The following is a 27,652-nucleotide window of genomic DNA, read 5'->3' as shown; positions in this document are numbered from 1 at the left end:
ACCCATTTCTCGAGGGTGCAAGATAACACCCATAGGGAGCCACCAGTGTGACATCACTTTGCACCCTTAAAAGGTGCAAGAATGAATCGTTTTTTCTTAGTGTGCACTTCCTTCTGTGTCGCTTATAAATTATGAATATTCTGAGAAATTTAGGCTTTATAAAAGTTTTATCGTCATTTATCGGCAACTTTCTAAATGCGATAAGAGTATTTCTTTCCTATATACCTTTTTGTTCTTTCCTCTGCATGGTATTTTTCCCGATTTTTTTTTTTTACTTCCTTCTGTGTCGTATGTGAATTATTAATTTTCTGAGAAGTGCAGGCTTTATAAAAAGTTTTATCGTCTTTTTTCGGCATTTGCCTGAATGCAAGAAAAGTATTTCTTTCCTATATACCTTTCTGTTCTGGCCTCTCGTATTTTTCCCAGCTTTTTTTACTTCCTACTGTGTCATTTGTAAACTATCAATGTTCTGACAAGTGCAGGCTTTATACTAGTTTTATTGTCTGTGTTGTAATATCAATTAAAGAAAAGCTATTACTGCTCTGGCAATTGCATACTTTGTACTGTATTTTGCTGGCAGTGGAAATAGAAATTTAAAATGAACTAAAGTGGACTGAATGCAATCTTCATAAACTTTTTTCATGTACACGATTGATTTTCTGCTCTAGAAATCATAATTTATATCAAGTGTTTTCTAACATTACATGCTCATGATGACTTTAAAAACAAAGTCAAACTGAAGAAACAGAATATGGAGATATAAAACTATACATTGGTCCACTATGAAAACCATGCATCATTAGTTTCTTTTTAAAGGAAATGTAGATTAGATGAGATGCGATCTCCTATTGTCATATTCTCAATCAATAATCAATCAATTAATCAATATTTAGTAGCAATCTTTTTTTAGCAACTACAACCTTATCCCATTGAACGTTGTCATTTTCAAGTTGTGCATGCAGCAACCCTTCAGATTGTGATGTGAAGATCAATAGTATTTATGCCTTTAAATTATCTATGGAGGAAATCTATAACCAATCTATGTTCAAGTCAATCTAAAACATGAGGCGAATACGTCATCAACTCCTTGTGACCGACATTGTTTCCTGAAAACAAGTAAAGCTTGTATAATGCCAACTGTCGAAAAGGAAAATTGGCCAATAAAATGACAGACAATTATTCCAATATAAGTGCACATCCACACAGAACCATACACACACACACACACACACATACAAACACACTCATATATATGTATATATATGTATTTACATATATATGTATATACATATATTAACATATACATACAACAAAATAACAATGTATAAACCACTGATAAGGCTGCCCTGTGTAAAGAATACTGAATGACGTTCTATATTAAGAGACGATGGAATTCATTAGATCGTCGGGTGGGATATTTGTCGGCTTATGTATTTCCATGAAATGAATCAGAAGAATATAAAAGCTAGAAATGATTCTGAGCGCCATCTTTTGCAATAAAAGGAAGTTCATCTAAACATATTGCCAAAAGCAAGGATTCCATAATTCACATACGATAACATCAAGTTTTAATAAACTGTTATTAATGCAGAATCAGTAAGACGATATTTTAAACTATTCATTTCACCTATATTAGGCGAAATAATTTTTGTAGTTTTTGTGGATTAATGGTACATTAGTAATCTGACCAATGCATAGTAAATGTGCACAGATAACTCAAACATACCAAAAAATATGAAATTCATTCATGAAGTTTTGCAATCATTGCTTTGCACGGGTATACAGATATATAATAATAGTTGTGTTCTTAGAGTGAGGAACTAGATTGTCATTTTAGATTGTTAGGATATACGGACTCTCATTCATTTATCATAAACTGCTTATACTAGTACTTCCAAATCCGAGTATGTTACATCTATGTATACCTCTCTCTCTCTCTCTCTCTGTATATATATATATATATATATATATATATATATGTGTGTGTGTGTGTGTGTGTGTGTGTGTGTGTGTGTGTGTGTGTATGTTGTCCGCGTGTTGGTTCCAAAATAGAAGATTATGAAAAAGTAATGCATTTTCAATTCCAACAGTGATTATCAATACCAAATTTTGATGCAGGCTTGCGTTTTCTTCAGGGTTTACAAGACTTGTAATTTTCCAGATGTATTTGATTTGGTGGCCAACATAAATAAAGCCATGTCCGGGATATCTGTGCTTTAACGTCGAAACAAAACAAGGCTATTTCAAAACATGTATCTGAGGTTTATCAGTATTGTCTGGAAACTAAGTAATATAATACTTCCCATCTGGGTGGATCCGAATTCAAAGTAAAAACGTATGAGTGTGTTCCTCACTGCCGCCATTGTGTACGTCTTAATACTCTGTACTTGTATGACTAAGATCATTGTGTCATACACGTGTATGAGATAATCCATAACGGCGACATTTTTTCCCACGTTCCCAATGAGTCTTCGTACGAAGATTCGAAATAACGCAATATACATATTGAATCAACGAGCTTTTTTTTTTTTTTCATTTTTGGAGTACCGAATATAATACATACGTATACAAAGTTTGTGTGTTTCAGAAAAACGAACTTCCGGAATAACGAATCTATATCTTTTCTATACCTTTTCCTTAAACCCATTCCTTGCCAGGTTTTTTTTTTCTTTCTTTCTTTCTTTCTTTCTTTCTTTCTCTCTTTCTCTCTCTCTCTCTCTCTCTCTCTCTCTCGAAATCTCTGTCTTGTTAGTCGATCTTATTTATATTTTTACTCGCTCAAATGAAATCATTTTCCACATTCTGCTATGAAATTTAGTGACAGACTTTTATTCATTTGAGATACAGGCCTTTCCATAAGAAATATGTTGCCCTGTTGCCAATTTGACGAAGTATCACTGATAAACTTATTAGGCTATGAATAATTCTGGTCCTTAAAAGGTTAAGAATGTAGCAAACTGCCCCCAGAAAAAACAAAAAACAAACAAACAACAACCTTGAAGTAGAGGAGAACAAGACGGAAGTGTTGGATATCGATTCTGTGTCTGCCTGAATTATAAAGTTGCAACATGCCCACTTTACCTTGGGACTTTTAATGCGATCATATAGGCCTTATGCATGGTTGTATATCATACTTTAATCACAATGTTACATTTGCAGTGAGGTGTGTTAAAGTATGGTGAACGAGACATTAAAATCAAGAAAATCATATAAAAGAAGGTGTCAAAGCAGAGGGAAATGTCTCATAAAACAGATTTTTAATATGACTTATTAAAAGATATTCGCGCCACTGAGAAATCGCGAGTTAAAACTGACTGATTTGCCTCACCAATATTCGCTCCGGAACAGTCGTCTTTGTCGAGCCCTAAAATATGACGTCACGAAATGAACAAAACCCTTTACGAGTGCAGCGGGACATCGAGGCTGCCATTCATAAAGCACGTATTTCTTGGTGAGCGGATGCAATATCTGGCCTGTCTTAAGTCGCCTCTGCTTTCTCGGCTGAGACATTAAAACGTCCAATTATCACCTTATATTGTGCGGAAAGACTTTGAGTTTGACATCGAGAGTGAATTGAGTGATTACAGTGACAATGACACTGATAGTGACAGTGGCAAAGTCGGAGTGGTAGAAGAAGCGAGGGAGAGGCGACGGATATGGAAGGCCGCTGCGGACACAACTCTTTTGGGGCATATTTGGAAACGGGTACACTGCCTCTCCATACACGTATGCCCAAAACGAACCACATCCGCAATGGCCCTTCATAGACGGAGCCCACTGTGGCGATGGAGTGGTAGCACAACGCACATTGGTTTTTTCGTGACATTAAAATTTTGGTCACCAAAATTTCGCCGTCATATCGGGTTCTGGTGGTCTAAAAAGGGTCTCAAAGCACCACCTCTCCATCGTTCTGGAGACGTTTTTACCTTCTGAAAGTTAATTATTCATATTACTTGAGACTTTAGCTTTCCAGAAATGTATAAATCACTTTGTTTATGAATATCGTCCTTTTTTCTCGTTCATCATACTTACACGTTTTGCTCGAAAATCCCAACATGACATGTACATAATCATGATTGCATTCATCAAAATCCCAATTGCTCAACAACAGCATATATATGATGTCGATTGCATACATTATTAAGAAGTTGAAGGGAGGCAGACCTGAGGATTTTCATTGTATGATGATTAAGAAGAGTAAAAAATACAACCTTTCACCAATTTATACACGTGGAAAGCAAACACTGTCTCTGTACGTGATTTAAAAAAAAAACAATTCCTGCAAGCGGAGGCATAAGAACCTGCAAAAAGGTGCAACGTCATTGATGCTCAACTCACTAAGTTGACCGCCGTGCCTCAGAAAACCAATTTAAGTGTTCAAAATGATCATATCTGATTTTGTCATAAAATGTGAAAATATGTGGTTTTATATACTACCTTGTACAGACATACCGGCAGAGGTTTCCGCATTTGTTTCTTTTCCACAGCTGTCATAGATAGTGTTTTGAAAGTCTAGCATATTGAGTAAGAACAGAACGTTTCTAAGTTTTGTCGTAGTTATGGAATATTGTATCATAATGAATATTTTATATAAGGTCATGACATTGACCTTATGAAAATATTGTCATGTGGCTGCGAGACTGAGTGCCAAACCGTGAGTTTAGTATAATGTATATGGCATGCTACTTAACGACATATTCAGTATTAGTGCCCAGCCATGCGTTGCTCAGCAACTTTGGATATTAAGATTATGACAAACATATTCCAAGGTCCAAAAGGTTGTCGATAGTGGTTTATGGATGCAGCGGCATTTTCATCGGGACATTGGACGCGAAATATAAATGATTAACTTGGGACAGGCGGGCTGCTCCATATTCTGTTGTTTTTATTCTTTTCTTTTCTTTTTTTTGTGTGTGTGTCACGCACAAAGCAGACTATTGGTACCTAAGCGAGCAATATTTGGTCATGTATATTGCATTTGTTTTGCTAGATTATTAGTATATATATATATATATATATATATATATATATATATCTTTAAAAAAACTTTATTTCGATGCCAAGCAGTCTATAATTTGCAGAAAGTGTGGCACTCACTGGCAAGCAGGTTTTACTCACTGTAACTTGCAAGTATAAGCGAAATGGTATGAAAATCGAAAAAAAAAGCCATTATTGCTGGAGGCCAATCAGTATAGACAAACAGACGTTGAATTACGTTCATGAGGAGTACGTAAATCCAAAAGTCTAAAAGGTTATCGCGGTAAGCAGGTACAATCACAGGGAGCGGCACGTAAGTGATTAGATATTTATAGTGATGTGCGCATACTGAAAAAAAAAAATTATCAACTCTGTTCTAAATCATTACCCCCCCCCCCCCATCTCGGGTTGATAGCGTATCATAGCGAAACATCTCCTCCTATACCACATCAGTTCTTGCTGAGGTCTGAACAGTTAGTCCACTGCCAGTTCTGGAGAGTACTGAAAGAAGCTAACATCAAAATGGCGAGGATTTTCAGAGCCTTTCTAGTCTTGATCGTCGTAGGAGCAGTGCAGGCCGAACTAGGTGAGCTCGATACTCTTGTTGGTGTAATTGTAGGCTTCCAAACTTATCGGGCATTTTCTTGCATTTCGCGAGCAGGACAGGCTTTCGCAACCATATGCGAGAGTGACTTTTAGATGAAGTGGATATGGTACATGTACTATTAAACAGACAAGCATCATATACGAGGAAAATCATCAGGAGACTCTCTCACTCGGGGACGTTTCTTTCATTTATCTCTAATTATTATTATTCTATGTGCAGAGAGTAGAGTATTTTATATTTGTTACATAACAATCACCAAAAAAAAAAAATAAAGAATGTGGAGATAGATGGTAAAAATATACAATGCTCGACAATTTTTTTTTGGAAATATTTTTGTTAATTTCAGTTTTTATTTTGAGCGTATATTATGTTATGAAAACACCCGATGAGTTCATTTTGTGCCTCTGTGTTTAAGTTTAAAAAACAAAAATGGTTTTTATGATATCTGAAATGAAGTATTAACACAAATATATATTTTTTATTTGTTATGGAAATATCCTGTGATCCCTCACAGTATATCGGAAAAAACATAGTTGATTCATAATGATGTAAATGTGTATATGGATTTCTTTTTTTTCTTTTTTTGTATGTTAATGTGCAATAGTTGTTTGATTGTGCACATCAAGCATGTCAAGGCATCACTGAAAGGAAGCAGATTTTAGCTGTGTGCATGGGGATGGGGGGGGGGGAGTATATAATATGTGCAATATGTGTTACAATTTATGGATTATGATGTTGGGATGGATTGTATAAAGTAAAGCGTTTTAGAACTTGTGGTTATATATACCTCTTGCAGCAACTGACTCTTCCATAGTTTTCTGTGTATGTACTAGTAAACAAATATATTTATTTTTCCCCTCTTTGCACGTTCAACACATTACGCTATTCAGTCTCTGTCGTGATGTATGTTTTAATAGTTCCCTGAATCTTTTGAGTATTCATTTGATGTTTCATATGTAATGTAATTTGTTATTTATCTGTTGTCAATATGTGTTATGAATGTGTGACAAAATCAAATTTCCATGTCATGTTTTTATACATAATTTGGACAATAAAGAAATGAAATGAAATGAAATGATATAGCTTCGACCCGGGAACACCATTTCTATATTTAAAAGATATTATGTTTTGGTGCCCGATAGAATCACAAATATGAATCGAGTAAGTACATTATTTTTGTATGTGCGATTGTGTGTTCTTTTCGTCCTGAAGGAGAAAATACAATGCTTTCCCCGCAGAATAGCATTGATTATATCTAAGCAAGATACCATATAAGACGGTGTAAAAGTCGTCATCACTGCCAACCTCTGCCTATTTTGCACTCAAATTTGGCAAGCGCTTTTATTTTTTCCAACGGTCAAATTCGTGAATCTATCTAATAATAAGATATAAATGGCCAGAGTCATAGAAAACAATGTTGTCCTTAGCTGAATGCAATGTTTAATACGTTAAAGGGATCGTATAGTTTTTTAATTTCAGGTTTTTATCATTTTTTGGTGAGATAGTGAGAAACCTCTTATGAAATATGAAAGAGCATGTAATTCCAAGAGGGATTCAATGTTTATTTGATGAAAATTGGTTTTGAAATGGCCGAGATATCCAAAACAGAGCGATCCTACATAAGTGTGGGACCCACATTTTATTACGATCATTTTGTTTTACTTTGTTTTTTTATGTTTCAGCTATTCCAAATCCGATTTTTATCAAATAAACTTTGAATTCCTCTTAAAATGGTATGATATGTACTATTTCATGAGTGTTTTCATGGTATCTCGCAAAAAAGTAAAAGCCCAATTTTCATCTCCACCAATACTGTACCATCCCTTTAAACTTAATTAACATAGTCGCAGTTTACATGGTATTTGAAGAATTTTAGTTTCTAGGTTTACTAGTATATTTTGAATAAAATGGTCGCTAAACGTAGAGATCCTTGTTTATACGCAAAATCATAATCACTAATGATAATCACAAAGAAAAGATCAATGATCAATGATGATTTTGATGGTTATGAACTGATTATAACAGCAATGGATAAAGTCGATGATGATTAACATCGTAATCATTATCACAGACGGAATATGGAAATTAAAATTGCCGCTAATCGTAAAGATCCTCCGCACACATAATCATCATTTCTAGTACACATAAACTAATAATAATCACCACGAAAAAATCAGAATCAATGATATGGCTACGTAATGGTTACGATTACGATAAATAAAAAAATCCTACTTTTGACCCGTAATAGTTCAAAAACTATATATTTGATTACACTGACATTGATTTGAGCAATAGCTGAGTAGTTTACAATTTGATAGGAGGTAATTTGTAAATGAAAGAAAATCAGTTTCATTTAATCATGATTAGCTTTTTTTAAGTAAGGGTTCAAAATTTGCTCTATTTTCAACCCTCTGTACAAGACTTTAAATTTGCACAGGGGTTCATTGGCGTGCATAGGAGTGTGGTTTACACCCGTGACAATGGTCCTGAGCAGTGGTCATAGGGTTTGAATACTCTATTACAATTTCATAAGAAATTCCAGTGACAAAACTAGTCTTTATTCATCCTGAAATGTAGTGTATGCAAGCACATGAAAACATATGCTTACTTTTTCATGTGCATGCATCTTACCCTTTACCATGAATTCAGACAAGTATTGCCCAGAGCAATCCATCATGAGTTATTGATATTAGACAAGTGGGAATTCATATGCCATGGAGCAAGAGACCAGAAGCCTAGTCAGCAGAGCTCTGAAAAGTGGTGTTCATGTCTATTGTTTAGAGTCAATGTAATACAAAGCACACATTCGCATACATATGATGATATGATGACAGTTTAATGTTATTTTGTGCAGAGGGTTCGAATTTGACCGAAATCTGGTACTTACTTAAAATTGATCATAGATTTAATAGGCATTCATTTTCAAATTACCTCTGATTCATATGCCTTCATATTCAAACCACCCCTGATTTATATGCTTTTATATTCAAATCACCCCAACTACATTGTACACTATAGGAAGCTACTGCTCATAATATTGTCAGTGTTATCTGATATATAGTTTTCGAACTATTAGGTATCAAAAGTGGGAAATGTATTTCAATCAATTATGATAATATCTTCGCAAATGTTAGCAAAGACAGGTTATGGACACTGTAATAAGGGGGTTCATGGTTGTGATTTGCACATGTGCAAAACAAAGGTCAAGTGAGAATGTCTGTGTATTTGCCACCGACTTTAAAACGAAAAGAATCCTCGGGCAACCAAGAGAATCTGAATTATGTCAGTACAATGTATGTGTTTAACATTAATTTAGAACATTCAGGTGTAAGCCACTCATCTACACTGTTTCGCAAAATCTCTCCATGCATTTTATCAACTTTGATTTAAAACAAGATGCCATGCTTCAACAAGGAATTCTTGATCACAACACATGTCCATGTTATTTGAAATTCTGTGGTGTAGGGGTCAAATGAGACATGCGCTAACCATGAACTCCCTTTTCGTGATGAATGCTGTAATATTTTCGTCATCGTGTCACCGATGATTATGTTATATACTTTATATGACAGAGGGCAGTATTCGTCTAGTGGACGGTAGTAAGGCCAACGAAGGAAGGGTCGAGATTTTTCACAATTCCGTGTGGGGCACGGTCTGCGACGACGCATGGGGTATAAGTGACGCGCGGGTGGTTTGTCGGCAGCTAGGCTATGAAGAGGCCGAAGCAGCCACCACTTATGCGCATTTCGGCGGCGGAGAAAACGACCAGCCCATCTTCATGGACGAAGTGGGCTGTAGCGGTAGCGAAGTAGAACTGGTCGACTGCGATTTCGAGGGGTGGGGCGATCATAACTGCTATCATTCTGAAGATGCGGGAGTGAGGTGTTCAGATCCTGGTGAGTACTCTGCAAATTGGTTTGAGCTCATTTCTGTCCTTTACTTTCATTTCAATTAAATATGATTTTATGTATTGCACGAACACACGCACACACACACATACACACACGCACACACACACACACACACACACACACACACATATATATATATATATATATATATAGATATAGATAGATATTTTATTTATCTATTTATTTATTGCAATTCTTTATCCAGAGTAGCCTGATCAGCATGAGATATATAAACAGGATAAAATATTACATTTCAAAACAGTATAAAGTAATCACACACATCAAGTATATAAATAAAATAATATCATACAATCATACAGATTTGAATAGACTAACTGCCGGTCTTCCTCAGGGCTCTGTTTTCGTAAAAATCCATGAAACATGAACAACAACATCCACAACGGTAACAACACCAACAATAAGAAAACAATTTGTTTAAAAATAGATAATTGTGGCAGATCAGCACGGGACACGTAATACAGTCAAATATAAAAATGAAGTGAACGCACATGTACAAACACCTGGAAATACGATAAAACAAAATAACATCTAGAAAAAGGAAAGGAAATGATTCAGTATTTCCTATTAGGCGGCTGCAACTCATCCCGCTGTTCTACCGCGAGGTAATGTGTGTTATAAACAGGGGTCCCATTGATTATCAGTACAAGGTTTTTAATTGCCCTCAACACACTTTAAAATCAGTTCATTCAATCATGCAACATCTGCTCCTCACAGGGATAAAATATTTGCTTCCTTTCAATATTGTGGCCGAAGCGCATGTACGTTATAGAAAAGATGGGAGAAGAGAGGTGATGAGATGCTCCAAGAATGGGTGCTCAACAATTGATCGGGGACAGGGATTAGGCACCCCTTTTATGTGTGTTTAAGGTGGTATTTAAATGATGCTATGCTATTTGTGAAGCGGGCAGGTTCGGGGAGTCTATTCCAATTTTCTGAGCCTGCATAAACAAAAGATTTTTGATAAAAGGCTATACGACATTTTGGGAGTCTTAAAAGGAGTTTATCTGTACTACGGGTTACTCTTGACGACACATCGTCGACAAATGAGAATTTCTCATACAGTATAGCAGGAGATAGTTTCTATACACATTTGTACATCAAACAGCAGGAGGACCTATGAAAAATTTGATGTAACTGGGGCCAATTCAGTTTTCTGAAGACCTCCTCAGAGCGGGTTTCCCATGAACAATTCGCTATCATGTATGCTGCTCTCTTATGCAGCCTGTTTAAAATACCATAATTAGATTCTGATCTGCCAGACCATACATTGCAGCAATATAATATGTGGGGTATTATGTAACCCCAGTATAATTTCATCAATTGAGAATCATTAAGGCAGTGTTTGATTCTCCCGATAAGCCCTAATTTTTGTTTCATTGTTGCTGCTACAAACTCAATATGTTTCTTAAAATCTAAATAATGATCAATTATTACACCGAGACATTTTACTTCATTCAGGCATTCCAATACATGCCCATTCATATCAATTGATAGATATTGATCAGGGATAGAATTCAATCTTTGTCTGACCCAAGTAACATTACTTTCGTTTTCTTTAAATTCAAAATTAGCCTGTTTCTTCTTATCCATACTTGGGTTTCATTTAATGCCTGGGTGAGTTTACTCTCTACTTCTTCTTTAGATTTTCCTGGTACTGACACGGTTGTGTCAGTACAGATATATAATGTGAGAGATAGTTCCCTGGGTCCCGAACGTGCGCGGTGCCGCATTGTTGGTTGCATATATTATATTGAAAGAAATTGGACTGAGGCGGGACGTTGCTCTCGATCTTAGTCTCCCTTTTATTTGTCAAGATTTCGGCCCGTCATTAGGCCTTCGTCAGAACCTACCAACAGAGTAATTATTATATGAATAACCTGATGTGCCATATAATACATAATGCAATTTCATATATTACCAATCTTCTATATCATTTCCTTTATATACACAAATCAATCATTCAATTCAATACAAATATCCAATCTAACCTCAAATCATCATCAGAATAACATCATATGTCCAAAAAATATATAAATAGATTCTTATATCATAATGCTGCCATATAATAATCATATTGTCTTATAATTCTTAGCGTGACGATCACAAACAGAATCATATACATATATATCATATTCATATGTCTCTTTGCATTGCTAATATGAACATACATCCACAGACGCACACACACACCCAAATACATACGCACATATACATATTCACATACACACACACACGCATACACAACTCCGGTTGATATAATTCTATCTAAATGAACATAATATCCTATATATTTCTTATATTACCGAAATACAATAACCTTAACCCTGCTAAAAATATATCAACTCTTAGATCAGATGTATAAACAACAACAGTTTCTATAAATTACGTGCGTGGGACTCGTATCGTTATCGTGCATCCCAGCACCGTGTGCTCATCTTCTGTTCAAAAAATACAATAATTAACATTCAATCATTCATAATACCTCTTATTTTGCAGATATAATCAAACATAATCATATTAAAACATCATAAGATCATATTCACAAATCCATCATACACTATTTTCCATATCATTTATATCCAATCAGATCAACTCGTGACGCTCAACAGTAATCATGAATCGTGTGATCATACAATAAATATCAACAGAATTTCACAATCATAATATTCAATCATAAAATCTATTATGTTACATATAAATATACAGTCAGAAATAATCATATCAGAAATCGCAAATTCATACATTTTCCCAAATTCATCATTATACACCATTATACATTTCATTCATATCAAATCACATAAACTTATTATACTCAACTTTATTCCTACATCTTGTGATCATACATTATATTAGTACATACAAATGAAATCTCAATAATCACGATATATCTAACCTGAAATCTATTAGGGTGTTTTACCTTTATGTTGGGCTATAGTTGGGATCCCGCGTTGGTTGCATACCGACGCCCCCGCACCCTCCGCGACGTACTAACATACTCTGGCGACCCCAAAAATGACCAGCTGAATGAGAACAACACAAACGGCTTTACCAAATGCGAAGCCAAACGGTGCATGCTTCACAACTTTGTTAAAGAAGGCAAAAAGTTCAAAAGCAATGTCACGAGGGAAGAATTCCCAATCACATCCAAAATACAATGCCAGTCAGACTGGCTCATTCATTTGATATCGTGTACGAAATGTAACAAACAATACGTGGGAAAGACAGAAACATCCTTGTACATCAGATTCAGCAACACTAAATCGGAATTACTGAACTACAATACACCCAACAAGCGAAAAACCCTTCCCTACACAACACACTTTAACCAGCCCGACTACTCAGTTGACAATGTAAAGATCACAGGCATCGAAAGAATCAGAACAAAATCCAAGTAATCCTCCATAGAGAATCCTTCTGGATAAAGAAATTGAAAACACTGACCCCCGATGGCAGTAACGTTGACCAATGAAGCCTACATAGCTCTTATCCCGAACCCCCTCACTCTAACTTCAGACTCACAGTAAAACACCCATAGCAGAAAACTCGGCCATGACCATGCGAAGACATTATTTTTCACGCAGTCAAACATACATATATTGTGAACGATCAAAACATGGGAGACGGGTATGGCAATAAGACATGAATTAAGAGAGATAATTTTTTGATAAAGAAAATGATAGAAATTTCAGTTTTATTTTGCTTTTATTATTTACGGGGTCTTTTTAGCATTTGTCAAGTTCAAAAAATTCCCTAATACAGTATACAAATATTGACTGCTCATGAGGATAATTTCCTCCACCATCCGAATACAGAGCAGTTAATATTTGTTTTATATACCTCATCGTTTAAGACTTAACCAAGATCTAGGGCTAGACAAATACGAAGTAGTTGTAAATTAGGCCTAAACGTTAGCCCTAAAATCAGGCCACAGCCTGCGCTTGCTTGCATGGTTTTCGTGCATTTCGTAGACTACCCAGTACGCACGGTACATTGTACTCACTCACACGGCCTTCGGCGAGCTCCTGCATAAAATCGTGGCAGTAGATTATAGTATACAATACATCCAGTTTCCCGTCGCTCGTGTTTCAATTTGATATTTCCAACATGCTGAGATTTGTCTCTGCTTCGGGATCCTAAGAAATCTTAATTGCAAAGTGTACGATCTTTGATCCAGCTCACTTCAAATCACGGAGGAGCGCTCGATCACCATGCCAAGTTGAAACATGCCTGCTGTGCGATGATTTTGCATGTGTTTACAGTATACGATGCGCGTAGTGAACGTCTTTGGGTGGAGGGGTTGCGGACACCGCGCGCGAAGTCTAGTGTACTTAATTATGTGTACAAAAGTCGCGGAGGGTTTACAAATTCTATCACGAGGGTTTTGCCTTTCTATCACGAGGGTTTTGCCTTTCTATCACTTACATGAAAACCCTAAGGCAAGATAGACGGGACTACACCTTGTCACGTGATATACTTTTGACCAATCAGAGATACGAATCTCACTTATGAGGTATATAATAATGATTATCACAATAATTAACGAAAACGCATTGCAACGTGAACGACGAGAAATACGTGATGGAACATGACGAATCTTTGTTTAGTGCGTTGCAGGGATTGTTATTATGATACCGTCAATTTCTGGTATTCAGACACTGTATAATGAAAAGGGTTCTCTAGGAAAACCAGTAAAGGGGGTATCTCACTGAGCGGCGAACATTTGCGAACGTAGCGAATTTGGGATTTCGCCAGGGTTCGTAAAGGGTTGCAAAAGGGTTGCAAAAGTAATAGCAACATGGTTTTGTATATTCTGCCAGTATTTTACTCTTTTCTTTTTTCCCTCTTCATCCTGCTTTGATTGTGCACCATTTATGTTCTATATATTGTAAGTTGAGAAAGTCTTGTATTTACTTTGGGGCCTATTCCCAACAAGCCTTAAAGGCTTTAATTGGTCCCCCACAATGAATATGTCTATACTATGACTTGAAATGTAATGATTGTTGTTTTTAATGTGGAAATAAATGAAATGAAATGAAAGGTTCGTTAACAGTTGCAAGAGAGTTCGCAAACGGTTTTAATTTTCGCAAACAGTTTTTCTCGTCGCAAAGAACTTTAGAACTTTGCAACTGATTGACAAATTGCCCTACATCGACGTAAATAAGCACTGAATTGATCAGTGTTTTAGTAGTAGGCCTAGCCATGATAAAAAAATCATGGGCGTACATACATTGCATCAGTTGCAATGAAACATCACGACGGAAGAACTTCATAAATTTGAATAAAAAAAGCAGTACCCGCTGCATGCTATAAGGATTAGAACCAACACTTGCTGTCGGGCGAAAGCTCGGTGGTCTAGTGGAGATGACGCCTGTCCGGTGATCAGGAGGTCGTGGGTTCGAATCCTGCTCGAGTATGTACGCCCATGATTTTTTTATCATGGCTACTACTAAAACACTGATCAATTCAGTGCTTATTTACGTCGATGTAGGGCAATTTGTCAATCAGTTGCAATGAAACATCACGACGGAAGAACTTCATAAATTTGAATAAAAAAAAAGCAGTACCCGCTGCATGCTATAAGGATTAGAACCAACACTTGCTGTCGGGCGAAAGCTCGGTGGTCTAGTGGAGATGACGCCTGTCCGGTGATCAGGAGGTCGTGGGTTCGAATCCTGCTCGAGTATGTACGCCCATGATTTTTTTATCATGGCTACTACTAAAACACTGATCAATTCAGTGCTTATTTACGTCGATGTAGGGCAATTTGTCAATCAGTTGCAATGAAACATCACGACGGAAGAACTTCATAAATTTGAATAAAAAACTTTAGAACTTGTTCAAAATTTCTTTGCGAACCTTTGCGAATTTGTATTTTCGCTAACAGTTGCAAATATTCGCAAAACACTCGTAAGAATTCGCAAACGGTCGTAATACGGTGTCGCTAACATTTTTATTTGATTCGCCACTGCTAGCGAATATGTAAACATATTATGGTCTCTACTAGTATATAAAAGCTCCTGAAACAGGCAAGGTTCCACTCTAAGAAAGTTCTTGAAGCTCTTGACACCTCCATCATATTGCTGCAAAAACTTTTCATATTGACCAAAGTCTGTCCTCAACAACCACTCTTTGACCCAAACAGTCTTTCTTTTCTTCTTCCTTTCTTGTTTTTCTTTATCTTCTTTCTCTTATGCTGCACGATAGCTGTAGCAGCAGCCTGACAAAGCAGCTCTTCAAGGATAGCAGCACGTTGAGGCTCTTCTTGGCAGAAATCTATTTCCATAATACTGGAAATCCATCTTGAACGGTTGTCACAATAGATTCTGAATTTAGTGGAAGGTTGTACGTTCGTTTTATGAGTCTGACTACACATGATCGTCTAGTACTTTTCTAGGTCCCAGAACATTCGCAAATTGTCGCAAAGGATTTGTAAACAGTTGCTAACATTTGCAAAATTGTCGCTAACGTTTGCTAACAGTCGCTAATAGTCGCCACCTGTGTCTCGCAAACAATTTCGCAAGCATTCGCTGAAGTGTTGCTAATTGTCGCTAAACATCGCTAAAAGTCGCTAACTGTCGCTAATGGCAGAAGCGAACCTTGATTTTTCGCAAACATTCGTCAGAAAAGTTGGCAAATCTCAAATTCGCTACGTTCGCAAACGTTCGCCGCTCAGTGAGATACCAGCTTTACACTGAAAGAATGGATTTTAACGATTGACAAAGCATTCTATGCAAATTCCGCATGTGTCTTTTTCTTGTACAATTATGTGTGTGTGTGTGTGTGTGTGTGTGTGTGTGTGTCCGTGTATGTCATTGTCGACTTTGTATGTGTGAAGTGTATTCCTAAAATGCCTTGGAGAGGAAGATGTTCAAATCGGGTTCGGCCGATTTCTATCTATCTGGCTGCTGTACTTTCTTATTTCTCCGCCTCCCTCTCTCTCATCCTCCCCCCTCCCTCTCATTCACCCGCTTTATCCGCATTACCTCAGAGGAGGGGCGAGTGCGTTTGGTAAACAGCAAGGGCAACCACCAGGGGCGGGTCGAGATCTTCCATGATGGCGTGTGGGGGGTCGTGTGCGACGACTTGTGGGATATTGAGGACGCCCAGGTTGCTTGCAGACAGCTAGGATACCAAGATGCCGTCAGCGCTAAGTCAAGTGCTTACTTCGGACCAGCGTCCGGGGCTACGCCCATTCTTCTCGATAACGTTCAGTGTACGGGAGACGAGGACAGACTGACCGACTGCAATAGCAACTCGTGGGGGTCCAACGACTGCAGCCACAGCGAAGACGCAGGAGTCATATGCACTCATGAAGGTAATAGAAAGTAAACGTTCAAAGGCTTGGTCATAACCCATTTTTTCCCATGCAACTTTAATACTGAGATCTGAGCGACTTTGACTTCTCGCGTATATCCCCACCTCACTAGACGGCGATTCCGCTATGATCATCAAAAAACGATAAAGCGCGGCAGATCGTGGCTTAATCGTTTTAAATCTTTTCCATCGTATCTTAAGCGGTTTAGAAGCGCGGAGGGTTGCCACCATCGCCATGGGTGACGTCCCTGGCTGTCAATCAGCTATGGAAGATTTGAACATGTCCAAAACTTCCGTAGCGAGGTCGCCGTTGTTTTAGAGCGTATCACAAGCGCCTCACGAACGCATAAAAAGTGCCACATTCGTAACTCTGACGGGGTAGCAACGCGTTAGGCGTAACTCAAACGCATCGAAAGCGGCCCCCATCGCCCGTGAAAATTACTAATTTTACAGTGCTGTGTAACTGGAACCAACAAAGCGCATACAATTCATCTTCCACGTACACTCAGTACCAATCTACTCTGTTTGTTGAATTGTTTGTTTGTCATATACCATTGCAAGTCAATGAAAATAAATTTAGTTGTAATCTTTTCAAAGATATGTTCTTAAAATTGTCTCATTGTAGGATACAATGTGTAGTTTGCTCGTAAGCCGGTTCTTTGATATTATCTATAATTATTATATCATTAAAACTCGAAATTTCAGACGAATTCAACGAAACTTTCACGATCAGTTACGAATCTCTAATCGTGGCATTAGTAATAGATCGTACGATAGTGGGAACCCCGCTTAAGCGTACGAACATTTGTTAGATTTGTTAAATCGTCACAAATCGCCATGGTCACCATCGTCGCCTTCCTAGTTAGATGGGGTCTTGGGCACCCATCTCACTATGAAGACGACCATGGCGATCATGGCGACCTGTGACGACTAAAAATTAACAAATCGTGGCGAGATCGCCGTCCGTCTCCACTTTTGGCCTCCGAGGCGATTACACTACGGTTTCTCTACGCTCAACCTGCGCTGTAGGCGATAGTGCAACGATAATGCTACGACGCTGTCACGTTTTTGCCGCTTTTCCAAGCCCAAGACGCGTTGCTTCAGCAATCAAAGCGATGGTATTGCGATATTCGTACGCTTGTCAAGACCTCGCTACAACAGTGATACAATCGGAGCGACAGTAATATGTTTACACCGGGCCCATGCTACGATCTCAAGCGATCAGGGTATGAAATGGGATTCATGATTGAATTTCTTCAGTCAGATGTCAGTGTCAAACCAACATTGATATGCAGAATATGGTTTCACCCCTACATCTTAGAATTCTAGAACACATCAGTTAGAACCTAATGTAATATTGCACAATTAGTTAAGTCATCCATTCAATTAAAAGGATAAAATGTATATATAATATTGAATAACCGGCTTACGAGAAAACTACTAATCTAATCATACAATGAGCCAATTTTATGAAGATATATTTGAAAAGATCACAACTTAACTTACTTTTATTGACTTGCAATAGTATACGACAAACAAGCAAATAGTAGATTCGCACTGAGTGTACGTGGAAAAAAAGGAATTTTTACGCTTTTCTCCATGTCCATCTCCCTGGTCTGGTGCATCACTTTTTTTCGTTCCTTGTCAATTCCTCTTACGTAGTGCTGTAAAAGTGGTAATTTTCATAGGCGATGGGAGCCGCTTTCGATGCGCTTGAGTTACACTTTACGCGTTGCTGCCAAGTCAGAGCTACGAATGTGGCGCTTTTAATGCGCTCGTGGGGCGCATTAAGATAACCTCTAAAACCACGGAGACCTCGTTACGGAAGATTTGGACATGTTCAAAACTTCCGGAGCGAGGTTCCGGAGCGAGGTCGCCGGCCATGGCGATGGTGGCGACGGTCTGCGCTTCTGAACCGCTCAAGATACGACGGAGAAGATTTAAAGCGATCAAGCCAAGTTCCGCCGCGCTTTGTCAATTTTTGATGATCATACGGAATCGTCGTCTAGTGAGATGGGGATATTAGAGAAGAGAGGAGAGAGAGAGATAGAAAAAAACCCCTCGAAAACACGAAATATCATTGTACACATGTCTATAATGTTTATTCATATGTGTTATTCAAGATCAAGAAAAGTCAATAGAATAATAATAATACACATCAAATACTGGGTAGCACTATCACTTCTTTTGGCCGTAACGTTTATGCAAATGCCCTATCGCGCTATCTGGGCCAATATTCTAGTGGACGTTATTTGTTCGGGTGAATTAAGTTTTTCAACATTTTCTCGAAATGCTTTTAAGCCAAAGTTAGCTCAATTATGTCAGTGGCGGAATTATGAAATTCTCTGAAAATAAGATATGATATGGCACTGAAATATCGACATATCTGTGACGTACAGCCTCCGAAGGGGAGATTCGTGTGGAAGACGGCTCGAAGGCTTACAAAGGAAGAGTCGAAATCTACCATGGCTCTCAGTGGGGCACCATCTGCAACTATGGATGGGACAGCACAGAGGAGGAAGTCACTTGCCGCCAGCTCGGCTACCAGGGCGTCTCCTATATCTACAACACCGTCCAAGATGGAGATGGGCCAATCCACCTGTCCTACCTAGGCTGCTTAGGGTCCGAGGAGGAGCTCACAGACTGCCCTAGCACTGGGTGGGGCAACGTTTACGATTGCACACACTACCAGGATGTCGATGTCGAGTGCGAGGAATACGTTGTTCCAGCTCCCGACTTATTCGGTACGTTTCTTAGAGTTCGCTTACCAATCACTTTTAGTGTGATATCACTTCATTAAATATCCGACTTCTTAAACATACGTCAGTTTGTCATATTTTTTTTTTCTGGCGATCTACCTCCATAATCTCTACATAAACAAACAATGCATAGAATAGTATCAGCATTAACTCTGTGCTTATGGTAACCGCGTATAATCAGCTTATTTCTTTAATTAGCCAGTTCGGAGATAGCTCATGTGCACATGGGTACAAATGACCTTTCATTTTTCTCAGTTGGTTAGGCACTTCATTCAATTCAAAGTGACATCTAGCAGCAGCTTGCCCAACAAAGCAATTCATGGAACTCGTATTGTAACAAAAAATGAACCTGTGTAGATGAAGTAACCAGAATGGTCCGTTGATCAACACTTTGGGAAACATCTATTTCATTGTCTGTTTTGTCAGGTGGATGTACTGGCAGGCATCATTTATAAGGATTCCATGAATAATCATAGCATTACAGATGCTTATCTCAGTGAAATTAAAAACCAACCTGTTTCTCAGTACAAATGACCTTTTTCTGCTCATGCTCAAACTGGAACCCCGAACTGGCTTATTGTCAAAGAGTTGACAATGTGCAGACGTAGAGGGATTTAGGAAAGATGGCGAACAAGTAAGGGATATGAAAATACTTACGCACTACAGGTGCTTCATCAGCTTCGTTTACAATCGTTTTTTACATTTTCTGCTCGCATGCTCAATGACAACCATACTTGGGCAGAACGGTAACGTAATTTCGGCTTGAATACAAATAATCATGCTAGTTTAGCATTGAAAAAATGCTTCATGATATTTTCTGCATGTTACTGTTTTACTTGTAAAATGGAATTGTAGAACACACGTACCATGCATGCATGGGTTAGAAACAAAGTGTTACCGTTAAGATAAGCAACTACTGATCATTAGCTACTACACCCATTACAGTATACTCTACTGGTATATTGCTAATCGCTTAACGTCTGTTTTCCGTCGCTTTATATTACGTCTGATCAGCTAGCGAAGGAGACGTGCGTCTGGTTGGCGGTGTAACGTCGAGATCGGGTCGAGTTGAAATCTATCACAGATACCAATGGGGCACCGTTTGCGACGAGTCTTGGAGCTACAACGATGCGGAAGTCGTCTGCCGGCAGCTTGGGTATGAATCCGTCAGCTCTTATAAGGTGACAACTTCGCCAGGTTTCGGACCCATCCACTTGAGCGACCCTGGTTGCTATGGGTACGAGTCGCAGTTGTCATCCTGCGTGAGGGACTCCGAGTGGAATATCAACACGTGTGATCATAGTCAGGACGTTGGAGTGGAGTGCAGTTACTATGAAGGTAAGGAGCTTCGCCATCTAGTAAGTAGTCATTATTTGATCCAACTATACTAATGTAGCACAGGGCAACATTTTAATGAATAAAATGTTATAACAACAACGAAGCGGTTTAAACAATGATGTTGACAACTGTTCAGTAACAACTGATAACATCTTACTTCAAAAAGTACCCATTTGCTTTCCAAATGTAGCGAATTGTTAGATGAGGACGGTTCAAATCTACGTAAACGTGAGTAGAGTATAGACCGTTTCGTATCCCAAGACTCGTTCTGAGTATTGACAATGAGAGTGATGAGCGGAAGTCCTTTGACAATGTGTAACGAAAATTTATTTCTCCTGTTTGTCACAAAAAAAGACAATGAGAAACTACAACTATGGTCTTTGTTCTTACACGTGGCCTGTGGAACACCATGATATCGATGGCAGGGTGTGAACATAATATTGATTGAAGTGTAACATTCGGGGAAAATATCATTTAGAAGAATCATGTAAACACTGGAAAACCAACGGCCATAACATGGTTCTTACGGGTTTTTTTTTTTTTTTGGTTAATTGTTGTTTTTTAACTCGAGTTTTGGCTCTTTCCGTTTGCTTCTTATTTCGAGAAAGATTTTATTTATATTTCCAGTGGAAGAAAGTATGGAGGGATGGTTGATTGCTGTCATCGTGGTGAGCTCGCTCGTTGCCTTTAGTTTCATCCTGATCCTAATATCAGCTGTCTGCTCTTCGAAGAAAAGAAAAGTGAGGACAGGCCGCCAAACTGTTGCCGCCATTAGCGGAAATGTCAACACCACCACTTCCACTTCCACGTCAGCCACTCAACAGGGTGCAGGGGGCTACCCGACTCAGCCCACTGCTACCAACATGGCGCCACCACCCAGCTACACCGCCGTCGTCTACGCTACGGGCAGCAGTGGGGTTCAGGTTCCTCACATGACCCAGTATGCCCCCTATCCATCGGCAGTACAGCAGAATACCATGATGGCGCCACAGGCATCTGCCACTACCGTCCCTACCGTTGTTGACGCAAACTCGAAGGGGGCGGTGCCGATTCAGTAAATTTCTCTGATGGCAAATCACTGTCAAATGTGTCTCATGAGGAGCATTACCCACAATGACGTGTCGATTGCCCTGCTACAGACAAACTGATGAAACATGAACAATGAACTATGGACTATATAACGACACTCGGTTAACGGAGCTTCTTGTTTAGTCTTTTAACATACCGAACTCGTGTGGTTAATTGTCTATGAGGTGTAGTAATCAAGGAGTGAAAAACAAACAAACACCAAAGCTGGAAAATTTGACATTTTGTATTGACACGTTTGCCTTTTGGTGCAGTTTGATATAACACGTATATCATCTGTACAATTTTTTTACCCTTATTTAAGGGTATGTCGCAGGTATCATGGATGAGGTAAAGTAAACGAGAAAAAGAAAGAAAAAAGAAAGAGAGAGAAAGTGACAGCTAAAGAGATAGATATGCATAAATAGATAGGTAGATAGATAGATAGATACAGAGAGGGGGTGGGGAAAGATATGATGGAACCAGTAGGAGTTGTAGCGAGCGAATAGGCGGAGAGGTTGAAGCCACAATAGGCGGAGACAAGTTACGTTTCGGATTGCTGAAGAGGTCGTTTACAGACCTTATCATAGCAGCATATTGCGCGTCTTTCAGCAAACCAGCGTTCCGTTAATAGCAATAACCATTTTGCGTGGCATTAACATTCGCTGTATATACCTGTATGATATGATATACTGTATATACGTGGTTTATTAATCTTTACGTACAATATCACTAAGAAATCTACACTTCCCTTTTCAGCCGTAGACAGAAAAAAATCAACTTCTGGAATATCACAGGAATAACGATAAACTATCAGATAGGCTGTTGCCTTAAAAAAAAAAAAAAAAAAAAAAAAAGAAAAGAAGAAGAGAGAGAGAGAGGAAAGGGACAACCGGTGCTGATTTCAATGTTCTATGTTTTGATCCACATAAGCATGATAAAATATTTCCACATTGTCAGTGTATATGTGTAATCACTGAAAACTAGATTGAAACTCAGACTGAGATTTGTTGTTTACATGGCCATTACATGGAACACTTTTCCATTGACTTAACAAGATCACAATATGTTAGCAAGTGTGGATCGGATACGATTGTCATCCTCACATACATAATTATACAGTAGCACGAACGCCCACGCGATACGATGCTAGTAGTAATTGATATCTACGCGTGTTACTTCTGTATCTAAAGTAGAATAAATTACGTTATATTCCACATACTAAGAATGTTGGAATAGGATTGGTCTAGAGCTGATCATGTGATGAAGCGTAGTTTTGCCCATCACATCACCTGAGAAGAAAAGTTCGTTACACTCCATGTTGATAGTCCCTTTTGTTTCGCTGATCTCCACACAGTCAACACAGTCCTAACGCAAGATGAGTACGCGCGAAATAAAAGTGCGTTACACTGTGGACTATCTTGTTACCTAGGTCACATGATAGTACACAGTGCAACGCTGTTTCACTTCGGTGCCGCGCGGTGCGCGCAGCAAATTCATTGTTTTGTCATCTACGCGCACACGTAGCCTAAGCCCCAAGGATACCTAAAGACAGCTAAAACGGTTTCAGATGTGGAATAAAATGGGAATTTCTAGGACCCTAGATGTGGAATATAAAGCAAATAATCAACTTTTAGTTTCAGGCAATGAGACAAACTATCACTTCCTCGGCGATCTGAATGTGTACGCTATCTTTCCGAAGCGCAGCTACATCCAGATCGCCTCGGAAGTGATAGTTTGTCCCATCACCTTCACCAACGTTGAATATTTGCTTATTATATTTTGGATCAAAAAATTGTCTTCCATTGATTGGTTAAAAGAGCTTCACGTGATTATAGGTATTTTGAACTATTTTAGAATGTTGGTGTGTTTGACAGTCCATGAAGTACTATTTGCAAAATGACGTCACTTTTATGACGACATTTTGCAAATAGTATACTATTTGCAAAATTATGTCACAATCACCCTTCTGTACAATCCAGTGTACCCGTCCGGACGGGTCCCGAATTCAGTGTTCAGGTTTGCAGCGGCCATACGATCGCTTGGTTACATGCGACGGGCAACTCTAACGGTGTCACGGCTACTACGTTTTTCAATTTCCGATCTCTCGCACTGTTGCGTATTGAAGGCGCTGCGCTGCCGCCGCAGTGCGGCTAAGCCTATAATAATTTTCACTTTTTATTTAAATTTTTGATCCAAAATATAAAACAAATATACTTTGCCTAGTTTCGAGTTTCTTGTTAAAACTACGGGCCTCGGTGACTCCAGAATAGTACTATTCACTGAGGGGCTGCGCCCCTCAGTGAATAGGACTATTTTGGAGTCACCTCTGCCCATAGTTTTAACAAGAAACTCTCAAGGCCAAGTATATTTGAATACTATTAAGTAAAGTAAAAGTTGCATCTTATTACAAGTTGTTGTTTTTTGTTAATACGGCAAGTAGTAACAGCAATCAGGGAGGTGATCACCTCCCTGCGGCATTTGAACAGCATGTGTATTGTACATCTTAGATACACACACACACACACACACACACACATACATACACCAATAAATAAATAAATATATATACATGTACATATATATACTTCTTCCTGTGTCGTTTGTAAACTATGATTATTTTGAGAATTGTAGACTTTATAAAAGTTTTATTGTCCGTGTTGTAATATCAATTAAAGAAAATCTATTACTGCTCTGGCAATTGCATAATTTGTACTGTATTATGCTGCCAGTGGAAATAGAAATTTAAAATGAACTAAAGTGGACTGAATGCAATCTTCATAAACTTTTTTCATGTACACGATTGATTTTCTGCTCTACAAATCATAATTTATATCAAATGTTTTCTAACATTCTATGCTCATGATTACTTTAATAAACAAAGTCAAACTGAAGTAACAAAATATGGAGATATTAGAATAAAAGCATATATTGGTCCTATATGAAAATCATGCATCATTAGTTGCTTTTTGAAGGCAATGTAGATTAGATGAGATGCGATCTCCTATTTTGTCATATTCCCAATCAATAATCAATCAATTAATCAATATTTAATAGCAATCTTTTTTTTAGCAACTACAACCTTATCCCATTGAACCCTTCAGATTGTGATGCGAAGATCGATAGTATTCATGCCTTTAAATTATTTATGGAGGAAATCTATAACCAATCTATGTTCAAGTCAATCTAAAACATGAGGCGAATACGTCATCAACTCCTTGTGACCGACATTGTTTCCTGAAAACAAGTAAAGCTTGTAATATAATGTCAACTGTCGAAAAAGAAATTTGGCCAATAAAATGTTGACAGACAATTATTCCAATATAAGTGCACAACCACACACAACCACACACACACACACACACACACACACACACACAAACACACTCATATATGTATATGTATGTATATATATATTTATATATATATATGTATATATACACACGTGTATATATATATATATATATATATCCACATATACAACACAATAACTATGTATAAATCACTGATAGGGCTGCCCTGGGTAAATGAATGGTAGTGGTTTATACATAGTTATTCTGTTGTATATGTGGATATATATTGCAATGCAATGTTATGTTCCTACAGAAGTGAATCAGCCTGTTGGCTCATCTTAATTTTTTCCGAAGAATTATGATTACCAATAATATACTCTCACATATTCTCTCGTCCCTGTTGTCCTGAGACTCTTACTGAGTAGATTCAATTCTACTTGTAATACCTCCGCATCTATTTTTCTCTATTTTTCCATATTTATGTATCCCTTCTTCGCATCCCAATATTTTTTCGACATAGTTCTGTCGAGGATCGCTGGATCTGTTTTTTTCCTTTCTGTCCGCTGTATTGTCTTCCTATATGTCAACCTTGTCTCGTTCTGTCTTGCATTGAAGTCCCCTTTCATAAGTTTTGTCGTCTGAGTCTCGTTTAATGTTCATTCGCCTGTGTATGTGTGTCTGTCCGTTACTCTGTCTTCTTATTGGGCTTCCAGACCTTTTTTTTAAATCTGACTTTATTCCCGATCTTTTTTCCCCTTTTTGCCGTCAGTTCGTTTTCTACTGACATTCTGTACCTGAGGGGCCCACATTCTACAAGCATTGCCTTTTTAGTGGGTCCCTCCATTTTTCGATATTTTGTGTAATGTTATATCGTCTATATCACTTCAGTCAATTTTCATTACAACATTATTTGTTACTTCAAGGTTCCACAATCATGTTCTCTTTTCAATTTTACTTTGTTTTGATTATGTAACCTTATTCTCTGTTACCAATGAAAGTGAAATGTTTTTTTTCGAAAAATGAAATAAAGTTTGAATTGAATTGAATTGAATTGAATATACATATGAGATTAATGCCATTTAAGGTTTTAATCTCATATGTATATATATATATATAGATATATATATCCACATATACAACAGAATAACTATGTATAAACCACTGATAGGGCTGTCCTGGGTAAAGAATACTGAATGACATATGTTAAGAGACGATGGAATTCATTAGGTCGTCGCGTGGGATATTTGTCGGCTTATCTATTTCCATGAAATGAATCGTAAGCTATTTTGAGTAGATTATTGCAGTTATATTTGAACACAAAATAGCCAAGCTGGTATATATACAAGTCTTTTATTTTCAACATTTTGTGTTTAGAAAACAAAACACCGTTATGTGCTCTGGTATAGGAGCTGGAAATAATTCTGAGCGCCATCTTTTGCAATAAGGAAGTTCATCTAAACAAATCTGATAATATGAATTGCCAAGAGCAAGGATTTCATAATTCACATACGATAACATCAAGCTTGAATAAACTGCTATTAATGCAGAATAAGTAAGATGATATTTTAGCCAATTCATTTCACCTATATTAGGCGAAATAATTTTTGCAGTTTTTAAAGATTAATGGTACATTAGTAATCTGACCCATGCAAGCAAAATGTGCACAGATAACTCATACATACGGAAATACATGAAATTCTTGAAAATTTGCAGACATTGCTTTGTATACAGAAATAAGATAATACTTGTGTTCTTAGAGTGAGGAACTAGATTATTATTTCAGAGTTTGAGGATAAACGGGCTCTCATTCACTTACAGTATCAATACGTGCATATACTTCCAAATCCGAGTATGTTATATCTATATATATCTATAGCTACATCTATATATATATGTATATATGTATATAAAAATGTATATGTATATATGTATACATATATATGCATACATATATATATATAAATATATATATATATATATATATATATATATATACTCAGCAAAAAAAGTAAGTTCCCCCCTAGCATTTGTGGATATATCTCAAAAAGTATTCAACCGATTTTCATAATTCAAACGGAAATGGATAAAGAATTTTATTACTCATAACATGAGTGGAAAATCATTGCCACCAGATATCATTATTGGTGTGAAAAAAATGCATTTGAAGTTAAATAATATGCATTATTAGTAAACAAAGATTAAATGATTGAGTAGGTTAGTGCTGCAGTCTTCTTAGTTCTATCTTCCTCTTTTCGACGAGTTTCCTGTTTGCTAGGCTAGTTATACGTGGGTAGGTAGGGTAAAGGCGCCCGTCCCCAGGAAAGGCCAAGACTTCACCGGTGTTAACGGGAGGGTTTTCACCCTCTT

At 37.7% G+C, this 27,652-nt stretch overlaps 1 protein-coding gene across 1 annotated transcript; it reads left to right on the top strand.

Annotated features, from left to right (window-relative positions):
• Positions 1–5,499: 5,499 nt before the first annotated feature.
• On the top strand, positions 5,500–21,985 carry LOC139741914 (scavenger receptor cysteine-rich domain superfamily protein-like). The gene is made up of 6 exons (XM_071652485.1): positions 5,500–5,563; positions 9,157–9,480; positions 16,505–16,831; positions 19,230–19,574; positions 20,604–20,927; positions 21,555–21,985. Exons 1-6 carry the CDS (start codon positions 5,500–5,502, stop codon positions 21,983–21,985), a joined length of 1,815 nt encoding a protein of 604 aa, XP_071508586.1.
• Positions 21,986–27,652: the final 5,667 nt, after the last annotated feature.

Source organism: Diadema antillarum, unplaced genomic scaffold, assembly GCF_040938485.1.
Source record: "Diadema antillarum isolate AM-2024a unplaced genomic scaffold, OU_Dant_1.0 seq00000962_RagTag, whole genome shotgun sequence".
Classification (NCBI taxonomy): Eukaryota; Metazoa; Echinodermata; class Echinoidea; order Diadematoida; family Diadematidae; genus Diadema; species Diadema antillarum.
This window is presented reverse-complemented; position numbering and strand designations above follow the sequence as displayed.